At 43.4% G+C, this 11,738-nt stretch overlaps 1 protein-coding gene across 1 annotated transcript; it reads right to left on the bottom strand.

Annotated features, from left to right (window-relative positions):
- Positions 1–560: 560 nt before the first annotated feature.
- On the bottom strand, positions 561–3,847 carry Rgs2 (regulator of G protein signaling 2). The gene is made up of 5 exons (XM_059280434.1): positions 3,738–3,847; positions 2,549–2,650; positions 2,403–2,464; positions 1,705–1,871; positions 561–1,442 (listed from the first exon to the last, which is right to left on the bottom strand). The coding sequence occupies exons 1-5, from the start codon at positions 3,845–3,847 to the stop codon at positions 1,248–1,250; spliced, it is 636 nt and encodes a 211-aa protein (XP_059136417.1). The 3' UTR covers positions 561–1,247.
- Positions 3,848–11,738: the final 7,891 nt, after the last annotated feature.

Here is an 11,738-nt window from a genome sequence, read left to right as displayed (position 1 = left end):
GAGTTACCTAAGGGATTATTAGCCTAGTGAAGGCAGGAGATGCAGGAAAATTCTGAGATTCTCAAATTGACCCATCACAAAAGAAATAATGACCAGGTATGTGTCTTGCCCATGCCAGCCCTGTGTAGGTGTCTGGAACCGATAATAAAACAGGCAGGCCCAAGGTCTACATACGTTTACTTCAACTTCTTTCTCCTCTTAGGCTGCTTGGCCACATAACCTTTAGGCTTCTTTCCACCATGCTCTCTTATTACCCATTTTTAACTGGTCCTTAACACACAGGGCAATGTTCTTTTTTTTTTTTATTTTTATTTATTAAATAACAAGTTTGACTTTCACAATGAGTGGTCCTAGGGACGTGATCTGATTTTCTTACAACTACATCATGTCTATAGGTTTATCTTCCTCGAAGCAACCATTTCTCACTTCTAAGGGCTGTCAGCTCTCAGTGGACCGCTGCAATAATCAGCCCACGGTCACATCGCTTTACTAGAAAGTTGCTTTCTTTTATAATCCGACACAATTCCAGTTACTGAAATCAAACACAACAGAGTCACATCTGGACTTCCAAAGGTTCAATGACATTATTTATCAAAATAAATTTATTAAAAGTATTCAAAAACCACTTCAAAGTTTAGCTGCCTGCAAGACAGTTTTTGGCCCTCATAACAGACACGGGTTTTCTACAGAACAGCGCTCATTGCCTCTCACACACCATTTAACAATGCAAACGTACTCTTCGGTTTCAGTGATCCAGGACACGACAGTACTAACCACCTGTAGTCTTAAGAACGGCAACACCCTTGCACACAGTAAACATTTTAATGTTCCTTAGTACTGAAATATTAAAACTAGAAGTAAAACCACTACGTGGTAACAATGGACTGATGTAGGGAAAGATGTACAGCCAGCTAGCTAAGGCCACATAATCCCAGACCTATTGATTTTAAACGTTTGGACCAACAACTTTCCATCGTATCTTTCATCTCAGACCCCTGCTTTCCGGTGAGGAACAGCACATTCAGAACACTGTCCCTTCCCTCTGTTCTTCACACAGCAAGGGAAGCTGTTCTCACACAGAGCCTGTCCTAGGTTGCTGGCTTCCTGATTCACTACCCAACTTTGAATCAATAGTTCTGGGTGATGTTTCCTAACACCCAGGCTGAATTCAAGGTCAGTCTTTGGCAGGTCACAGCCTTTCCTCTTGGGAGACAGAATGAAATGTCCTTTGTTGGGGGCTCTTTGTCTCATGTAGCATGGGGCTCCGTGGTGATCTGTGGCTTTTTACACAAGTCCTGGTAGAATTCTGACTCCAAGAAACGGGGATAAGAATTGTTCTCCATCAAGCTGTATACCCTCTTCTGAGCTGTGGAAAAGCAGCCACTTGTAGCCTCTTGGATATTTTGGGCAATGAGAGTTTTTGTTTGAAAGTCTATGTTTATCTGAAAAAAAATAAAAACAACAAAACTTGATTTATTTGTTATTCAACATTACAAATGGATGCTTAATAACAAAACATAAAAGATGTAATATGTGATCAGTTACAACTATCAACTTTGGAGAAACTTAAATGTTGGGACAGCTGGGGTAGAGAGCCATACATGGATCTCCCCATGTGCCCTATAATTGGTATATTCAATTCTTGTGTGTCCCCACAGTGTTGAAGACGTCCAAACTGTGCTGACAGGAATAACATTTTCTTACCTCTTTGGGAGCTTCCTTTTCTATGAAGTCGGTATATATTTTCCTTGCTTTTGAGGACAGTTTTTGGGGTGACTTGGTTTTTTTGAAGTCTTCACAGGCCAACCAGAATTCAATGTTTTCTTCACAGAACTCAGATTTTAAAAAGGCCCTGAACGCAGCAAGTCCATCTGAAAGCACAAGCAGACAGGCATGTAGAACGGTAACTGAGGGGCCCAACAACACACCGTTCTTCTAGCACTAGAATGGCCAGTTTTCTAGATTTCACTCCAACCTGCCGTTCTTACAGTTCAGCTCTTTAAGCACTAAGATGCCAGTAGGCAAAATGCTTACGTTTGTATTCTGCAACAAAAAACATACTTAACTTCACTGTCAATGCAAAACAAATATTGATAGGATAGCCATCCATTGGTTCTCTGGGGACTAGAGCTTTTTGAAAATATTCTATGCAATGGAAAAGCTGACTTAATCCTAACTATGAGTAACTGTCATTTTAAGTTTTTTAGGCTAATTTTTCTTCCCCACCTGAAGTAACTACCTCATGCTTTTCCAGGATTAAACTGGAGAAATCAGGGCAAGAAAAACAGGCTTTATGCAGTGAAAGTCTGAGGTACTTCCTGCAGGCTGCTCATGTGTGGTGTGGACACAGTTCTACGCGCTTGGGATACTGGTAAGAGAACAAATTCAAGAGGTTCACTTACATTTACTGGCCAGCAGTTCATCAAAGGCTTCTGCCCAGAGCCGCGCTTCCTCAGGAGAAGGCCTGCAAGAGAAGTGCCACACGTGAGCTACACACACAAGCCAGTTCCTCTTTCCTGTTCAGTGGCTAGATGTTCATCTCTGCAACTTACTTGGCGAAAGCTTGTTTGCTCTTCTTGCCGGCTTTGGTTTCCCAGGAGTGGAGGAATTTTGCAAGAAGTAGCTCAAACGAGTCTTCCAATCTTTTAAGCTAAAAAGAGAGAAAAACAAAAAAATACTTCAAGCAGCAATTCTTGAACAGTAAACTTATCATCAGTTGCAGCAGCATAAAGGTCAGTCACCCAAAAAGCTACAAACAAACCCGACAGGCAAGAACAATCAATCTCATCCCCGGAGCATTTAAACTCAGCACCTCATGGATTGAACATAATTTCATCCATTCACCTGACTATAATGAGTTTTTCCAAGCAGGTAGGACTACATAACATAGCAGAGGATATTTTAAAATTTCACAAGTTACTTCGGACCTACAAAAAAAAGGTCGCGGTTTTTCTGCATGGGTAACTACAACTTGGTGACATTTGACGGTTGAAAACAGCAGCAGGAGGAGGGGAAGTGTCTTGAGCCAGCCGATGTTCCTTTCCTTTCCGCACTCAAGGCAGAAGGGACGACATTGGCAGTGCATAGAGGTGTGTGTGTGATGGATTCCCGAGCTCCCCTCCGCGACTGCCCACGTGTGTGTGTGTGTGTGTGTGTGTGTGTGTGTGTGTGTGTGTGTGTGTGTGATGGATTCCCGAGATCCCCTCCGCGACTGCCCACAGTGCTTTTCCGCCGCAGATACTGCAGAGCAAATTACTCATTCCACAGTCGTGACTGGGAGAGACCTATTTTATGATTTAAAACCGTATCTAAAGCGAATACGTTCAGAATCTTCCCAAACATCACCCAGCAGCTGTGTAAGCAGCGGAGCACTCACAATGCAATGTCCGGGCGCTGCGGACCCCTTATTCAGCTGCAGGATTCTTAGGTCGCGTTAAATGCAGAACAAAAAAGCCAACCGGAGCCGTCTCAGCCCATCTGCCTCCCACCATAACAACTTCCGCAGCAGTTCCTAAACTCTCTAAGCTGACACAGAAAAAGCACAACGACGAGATCTATCTAGCAAGCTAACTTTCCCTTCTTTCTCCCCGCCCCCCCCCCCCACCCCGTTTCTCTCTGCAGAGGTGCAGACGGGAGTTAGCTTAAGTCAAAAGCCGAGAGCGGAAGGAAGGTCGGTCCCTAGCAGCAAAAGCCAGGCAGGGCTAAGGAGAGCCCTGCGGGAGAGAGGGCGTACTCACAGTGTCCGCTTCATTTTCTCCCGCTTCTCCTCGACCTTGGGGCCGTTGCCTGCGCTCTTGTCCATGGGTACGCAGTCGTGCTGGACAGCCAGGAACATGGCACTTTGCATCACTCAGACTCCCCGCGGCCAGCGCAGCTGTTTGCCGCCCCGGCGCGCGGCGCGGGCTTTAAGGCGGGCTGCGGCGCAGAGGCGGGGCCTGGGGGCGTCGGCCCCGCCTCTCGAGGGCGCGGATTGGCCGGCTGCGGACGGCCCGAGGGCGGGGCCGCGCGGGCCTGCGGCAGTCACGGCCGCCGCCGCCGCCGCCGAAGGGTCTGGAAGCGAGGGCGCTGTTGACGTAGGTGCCGCAGCCTCGTGCGCACACAGGCGGGGAGGCGGCGGGCGGGGACACCGAGGGAGCGCTGTTGGGTTGTCCCGGCGGCCAGAGCCGGGAAGGGTCCAAGACCGTACCTTTTCCTTTTTATTTTATTATTTTATTTTTTTGAGCCCCACCTTTGCAACTGATCTCTCGTTCCCCATCTTTAAAGATTCACCGGGACACCTATAAACTGCAGCCAGCCGGGATGGGGGCGAGCCCGGCCGGCCCCACTCAAGACACTCCACCTATTCTGGGGGAAGGACATAAACAATTAGAGAACCCCGAAAGAAACGTGGGCTCCTGAGCTAAGTGCGGTGCCTCTCGGCTGTTCGCTCAGGCATCTTGGAATTCCTTAAGGGAATGCATGCTGGTCAGGGAGGAAGGTGGAGAAAGTGCTCTTAGGAAAAGCCGGTGTTTTTGATTTTTGATCATTAAAGGCTTGGCTGCAGCAGGCTGTGACGTGGCAGGGTCCTTCCCCCCCACGCAGGAGACCTGAAGGGTATCTCCTGCCTGGGCACAGCACAGATCTGAGTTGATAGTGAGAAATACAAAGGGAAACCCAAGATCTTGCAGTTTGGATGCAGGCGGATCGTTTTGTAGTTTCAGAGTGTAGGTAAGGAATCAGGATTTCCTCATGAGTCATTTTTCGTTGAGCAGGCTTAGAACTGACCAGCTGTTCACCTGTTTAAATTAAGGGGTGGGGGTGGGGGGCTAGCGCTGGAGGGGAGAGTCGGGGAGGTGTAAACAGTCTGCTTGGACAAGCTTCATTTGTGAATTCCTCAGAAACCCATCTCCACTCCGGCAGGTTTTCAAAGGCTCTCCTTCGTAAGAACAAATCCATGACTTCAGTTACAAACTGATTCAGCTTCCTATGTTACCAGAAAGACGCAGCGGAATATCTAAGTGGTTTTCCCATAAAGTCGGGGCAGACAGACGCACAACACAGTGTCGCGTGGGCTCGAGTTATCCTGCTTCACACTAGACCTTCTAAAAGAAAAATGGAGACACGTTCCTCAAACTGGGAGCCAGGCAACACATTGCTACAAGCTGCGGGTAGTTGAGCTCCGGGTTTGAGTCGGAGAACGGTCTGCAGTCGCTAATGAAGAAAATAGGTATAGCCTTTATTACAAAAGGAATTTCCCTTTGATTTTAGTAACAGATGCTTGAAAGCATGTTTATAAATCTGTGAAATGGAATTCTTCATAAGCCCGATAGAACTGCACGGTTCCTACATCTATTTTAATTTCTGATGGTTTAATACTTATTTATTAAGCATGTATAATAGAAAGAGTGTTGCTCTTTAAAATACGTGTAATGTGCAGACATTTTTGATTTTTCTCAACAACACAAAACATGGATGCACTTTTCACTTACAACCCTGGGTGTTAAAATCAAAGACACTGATGTTCCCTCCTCGGCCACGAGTCCCTAGACACTTGAGTCTGTCAGCAGGTGTAATCAGAGCCAGTGTTTAACCAGGACTTGCTAAGTATCTGTTGGGACAGTCACTTTCCCCCTGCTGGAGCCCCAGTTTCTAATAGCAGCAAGTGTGACTTTTTGTTGGTTTGTTTGTTTTATGGCCAATCTTATAAAATATTGTGTAGATCTTATATTTAAGACCTTCCATAACTTCAACAACATTCGTTAATTTGCATGCATAAGCAGGGCAATCCAAAGCCAGCTTTTCAGGATAGAAAAATCGTGAGGACTAACTCAGAGTTAATTAGGTTCTAAATGTGTAAATTCTATTAGCCATCAAGACAATGCAGCCGGGCGGTGGTGGTGCACGCCTTTAATCCCAGCACTTGGGAGGCAGAGCCAGGTGGATCTCTGTGAGTTCGAGGCCAGCCTGGGCTACAGAGAGAGTTCCAGGAAAAGGCGCAAAGCTACACAGAGAAACCCTGTCTCAAAAACAAAAACAAAAACAAACAAACAAAAAAAAAAGACAATGTAGATGTGTAGTGTCAAGCTTATGATATTTAATAAATAAGCAAGGAAAATAAGCCAAGTAGTTCATATTTAACCTCTTCTAAATCTTGAATCCTGAAAAGCCCCGTCCTTTTTATATATCAACAAAAGTGAACATACATGTACCCTACCAACAACTGGTTGAAAGACAGACCGTCGTAGACGCTTTTTGTATTTAATACAAGTATTTTTTTTTTCATGAACCTTTTCAGACTGACAATCGATACTAAGGCACACAATTATTTTTCTCCCTGGGAATTGTGGTTGCTTGATAAATTTATGTAAGTTTACAACCACAGGTATTTTTGAGAGTTTGGGTAGTACCTAGTACAGGTAGAAACTTTTTTCTTATGAAGTTCCCACATTGGGCTGGGAGGGAGTATAATGGCAGAGTGCTTGCTTAGCACCTAGTGGATTCTATCTCCATCAAAAATAAACCCCCATGGTAAGGTCTTTTTAAAGACCGGCTTACATATTTAAAGTAAAAGCTACATGTCCGGTGACTTCCCTTTTGAGTTTGTTGTTGTTACAGTTGGCTTTTAGGTAAACAGGATTGCTAAATGGTAAGATGACACACAGTTTCCATTTTGTGGTGGCGGAAGTAACAATGCAGTGTGGGTTGTAAAAGTCGCCAGGCAAAGCCACAGCGAGAGAGATTGGCTGATAAACAAAGCCTGGGTTTCCATCTTGAATCTGCCATGCCCTCTGCTGGAGGGAGCGTCTGAACACATTCCCGGTGGATTCTCCCAGAGTGGGTGGGGGCTGGATCTTTTCTCTAACAACGTCAGACAGATAATATGAAGAGTAAAATGTCTTCCTTGCCAAATGCCTGTCTTCTCCATTAATTAACTGTTGTGAATTAAAGTATTTATGTATACTAACTCACGCTTTAGAAATTTAGAACCAAGATATATTCTTTTTTAAATTTTTTTTATTAATTTTACATATCAACCACAGATCCTCCTCTCATCCTGCCTCCTGCTCCCCAACCCCCGCCTTTCCACCTCCCACCAATATATATTATTAAAAAACCGAATTATTATTCTGTGAATAACGATGTGCTTTTTTTCCACTTGGCAGATGTTTCAATCCCTAATTTCAAAGAACTCTAAACCTGTGGCTCACCTTTGTGAAATGTTAGTTAAAAAAAATTTTTTTTTTAAACCATAAAGTCAGGGATGCAGCAAAGAGTAGGGTAGGTAATTGAAACAGATAAAACATTAGTAATATTCATATGGTCAGAAATGTGACACGGGTCTTCTTTTTTTCTGTTTTATTTTGTCTAAGTTTAGTTTGTGAGATATTTTCTCAGAATGAACACATGACTTCACAAGACTCTTCGTCAACTCTTTCCTATAATATGATCTCAGATTTTTAAAGTTATTATTAATTTCTTAAACTATAACTTCCGTGCCCAGAAGCTAAGAGAGAAAATTAGTGTTTTTGTCAGGAATGTATTGCTGTAACGCTTGACCTGTGTTTTAGAAGAATTAGTCACTCCACTAGTGTGTGTTGGCGGTTTTAGTTAGTTGTGCTCTGCTTCCTTTGTGCTTTGGAGTATGTACTGCAAACTTAGGCAAGGCATTGGAAATGTAATCGCCTTTTTAAAAATAATAATAATAATAATAGGAACATAAAGATTTTTTTTCCTGAATGAAAAATGCTAACATAAATTGAAACATCTCAAATAGGTGTGTGCAGTAATTGCTAGGCTAGTGAGTTAAAGGCTGAGCCTGTGACAAAGCAGGGCACCATCCCTTCTGCTGATTTTTGTGAGTGGAGAGCTGATGGGAGAAGGTGGTTAGAAATACTTCCCTGTAAAGTAAGTTGCATAAGTGATCTGTAGATTGAAAAAAATACAGGAATAAAGTGAAGGGTTTCTTTCTTGACATTTCTTATGACTGCGCTTTTAATTTCTAGCCAAAGAAATTGGAGTGTTAGTTGGAGTGTATTTACTATGGTTTTTAAATGTGCTTGGTTAAGGACGTGTCAGATTTCAAAGGCTTATAGGCTGTCAGTCACTGGGGGTGTTTTCTCCCTTCTGTTTTTTAAGTATGGAAGGACCAGTGGCAACATGAGATCTGATACACTATTTTTAAGTAGAGAGCATTCGTGTATTTTATGTATTTTTTAGGCCTTCGATTCATGAACTACTTTATAATAATAGACACGTGTATATATTCTCTTCCCCCATTTCCTTTTCTTTCCTCTTCTCTTTTCCTCTGTCTCCTCTTCTCTCCTTTCCTCCTCCCTTCCTCTTTCCTCTCTTCCTTCCTCTCCTCTTCCTCCATTCCTTTTCTTCCCTTTCCTCCCTCTCCCCTCCCCTCTCTCTCCTTTTTCCCTCCTTCCCTTCCCCTCTCTCTTCTTCCTGAGTCCAGGCTGGACTCCCAAAGCTTGCTGTTGTCACCTTGATCACCCAAGTACTAAGATCACACTAAACACATATGGAGGGGGAGGAGGAGAGGGAGGAGGAGGGGGAGGAGGAGGAGGAGGAGGAGGAGGAGGAGGAGGAGGAGGAGAATCATCATTATTCCAGAACCTCAGTGGAAATGACTGGGTGACAGGATGCTGTTGTGGAGATGTTGTGGAGGATGTTGTGGAGATGTTGTGGAAGATGTTGTGGAGATGTGAATAGAATCTGATGCAGCTGTGCTTCGAGTATCAACTCTAAGGGTACCAGTGCTCTCCAAACTTCCTAGCTTCGGAAAGTCAGATACTTCTGTGTTTCTTTTCATCAAGTGTGTTTAACAGAGCAGGTTGGATGGATTTCTTGTCTATAATTGGGACACTTGCCTTTTATCTCTGCTGTTGCTGTTTTCCTACAGCCCACTGGTAGGTGTTATGACTGGGGAGACATGTTCCCCTTTCAGGTGGAAAGAATGAATCAAAGAACACCCCGAGTGGCTGCCAGTTTAAAGGGCATCAGGGCGAGTTATGCCTTGTGCACTGTGGACCTGGTGTGCCAGGGATTGAAGTGGTCTGATGGAGTCTCACCATTCCACAGTGCTGACAGCTGATGTATTGAATCAGCAGCTAACCTGGCTCTGTCCCTCTGGTGCCCTACCGTCTCAGCTTGAGTTATCACCTTTTCCGGGGGGATTGGTGATCTGTCTCCTCTCTAGATTTCCTGGTAGTCCTTTCTTCTTCTTCTAAATACCCTATTGGACACATTAGTGATCATTAGTTATGTAAGATTACCTTAAAAAAAAACACCCCCTTTTTTTAATTAAAAAAAAAAGAAGCAGAATTAAGTTTACAGCAAAATTGAGACCAAGGTAAAGAAAATACCTCTTTTGCTTCCTGTCCGCGCACATTCCTACCTTCTCTCATTATCAACATACCTCACCTAGATGACGCATATGATGAACGTGTATCGACACATTATTATCATCCAGTGTCCTTGGTTGACATTAGGGCTCATTTTTGTTGGTGTCCATCCTGTGGGCTTAGGCACATGTACAGCGACCAGTATCCACCATCACAGTATTATGAGGGCACTTTCACTACCCTAATTACCCTCTCTGTTCCCATTTGTCTCCGTCTCTGATACCTTTTGCACCTGCTGACCTTGTTTTTACCATCTCCATAGTTTTGCCTTTTCAGAATGCCGTATTAGAGTTTGGCATCTAACGTATATAGACCTTTAGGTTTCCTTCATTTTTTTAAAAAAAAATCACAGAATAATAGTCCCTTATTTGAAGTTTCCATGGCTGTTTTCTCTATTAACTGACTAAAGGATATCTAGATTGCTTTCAAGTTTTGGCAAACATGAATAAAACATGTTTAAGTTTTTATATGGGCACGTTTTCAAGCCCCTTGATTGGATAGCAGTGGTTGGATTGCTTAATTACAAGAGCATGTTTAGTATTGTAAGACTAAAAGTAGCTGAACCTGTCATGCTCCATCCTCACTTCCTGTAACTCTGCATCCCCGGTGGCACTTGATGTTCTCAGTAGCCTACATTTGGACCATTCTAAAGGGTGTGCATGGCTTAATGTAGTTAACCAAGTCTTCGTTTGCAGTCCCCTGAAAGCATGTGGTGCGTGATTTATTTTTGTGTATATATTTGCCATTTGTCAGTTTTCGTTGGTAAGGTGTCAAAGTTTTTTTGGCCAATTTTAAATTAGGTTATTTTCCTATTGTTGAGTCTTAAGGTTTTTATGTTTTTAAGTAACAGTCCTTTATCAAATAAATGCATTCGAATATTTTTCCTGTAAGCCCGTGACTTCTCTTTTTATTTTCTCTCTTTCTCTCCCTTTTGTCTTTTGCCAGACAGAAAATTTTAATTTCAGATAAGTCCACCTTAGTATTACCTCATTTTTGCCAAAGGTTAGTTTTCAATCTTTAAAGAGATGACTTTAAAAATAACGTACATTTCTGTGACATCAGCATCTTCAGACTCACAGTAAGATCCAGAAAACTATATCTGTAATTACCACGAGTGCCAAAATTTCAAGCGGCGATTTAGGTTACATGTCGAACAAGATCAAGAAGGTAACTATCAAACGAAAGAGACTGAGCCATGGCAAATCCCAGGAAAGCACATGGAAGGTGTTACCGCTCCAGCAGAGGGTTTCCAGCATGTAGGCCACAAGACAGCCAAAGGCTGTTTCTGCACCAGCATCAGCGCCAGCACCAGCGCCAGCACCAGCGCCAATCTCCTGTTGTTGCAGCACCTGAAGTTGGCAGTGGTCTCAGTGTCTGCTGACTGCTCAGGTCTGAAACGCCTTCCACTCAGCCGCCACACCCTCTTCTCGGTCTTTGCTGTTCTATGTAGAAGTGACTGTCAAGCCCCAAACCATCTCGAGTTTCTCTTTCATCATCTTCTACAAGTCCTATAGATTTACAATGAAGTCTGTGATCCATTTTGAGGACTTCTGGAAAATAGAGTTACTTTCTAAAACATTTAAGCTATCTCTTACCCATCACAAATGTGTGTGCAATGTCCAGCTTTTTATAGAATTAATATTTTCAACAAAATTATCCACTATTTTTCTAGGGCTAATTGGGTACTTGGTAAAATCCATATATTCTCTCTCATCTCCCTCTCCTCCTCTTTCCCTCCCCTTCTCCCCTCTCTCCCTCCCTCTCCTGTCTATCTGTCTATCTGTCATTGCCTTTGAGACAAAGTCTTACTGTGTTCTGGCAAGCCTATAAATTTTCTGTGCATGTCAGGATGGCCTTAAACTCCTGGCAGTCTCCCTGCCTCAGTTCCCCAAACGCTGGGATTACCGATGTTTGTCACCACACACACAGCATCATTTCTTTTTCTCAGTACAGTTTAGCAAGGACTTTGACTCTCTGCCTCTCCTCTGTCTGCACCCTGTCGCATTGTACTGGAGCTTTCTTATTTGGCGTCCTTCAGTGCATCAACCCTCCAGTGACTATTTTATAGGGTACATTTGGTTTCGTTTCTTTAAGAATTTTAAGAGAAATTTTAAAGCAAGCCAGCTGAAGACACATTAGAAACCTTGGCAGTCTTCGTCTAGATAAGCTGTATTTAACTGAGCAGTATCAGTCGGTTTCACAAAAACTCCTTTGGATTCATCTTTCTAGGGGCCCCATTTTCTGACCCATTAATTATATTCAATTTCAAGCCTTCACTAGCCATGTTGTCTTCTTCATGAACCACAGATGCAGTGATCTCTCATGTGTAGCAAAGGGTTAGAGTAAAGA

Source organism: Peromyscus eremicus, chromosome 15, assembly GCF_949786415.1.
Source record: "Peromyscus eremicus chromosome 15, PerEre_H2_v1, whole genome shotgun sequence".
Classification (NCBI taxonomy): Eukaryota; Metazoa; Chordata; class Mammalia; order Rodentia; family Cricetidae; genus Peromyscus; species Peromyscus eremicus.
This window is presented reverse-complemented; position numbering and strand designations above follow the sequence as displayed.

Bases quoted from the DNA above. Each gene is read 5' to 3' on its own strand.
- Rgs2 (XM_059280434.1), bottom strand. From the start codon at position 3,847: ATGCAAAGTGCCATGTTCCTGGCTGTCCAGCACGACTGCGTACCCATG. The intron at 2,651-3,737 runs GTGAGTACGCCC...CTCTCTTTTTAG, and splicing joins GAGAAAATGAAGCGGACACT to CTTAAAAGATTGGAAGACTC. The intron at 1,872-2,402 runs GTAAGTGAACCT...TTGTGCTTTCAG, and splicing joins TGAACTGCTGGCCAGTAAAT to ATGGACTTGCTGCGTTCAGG.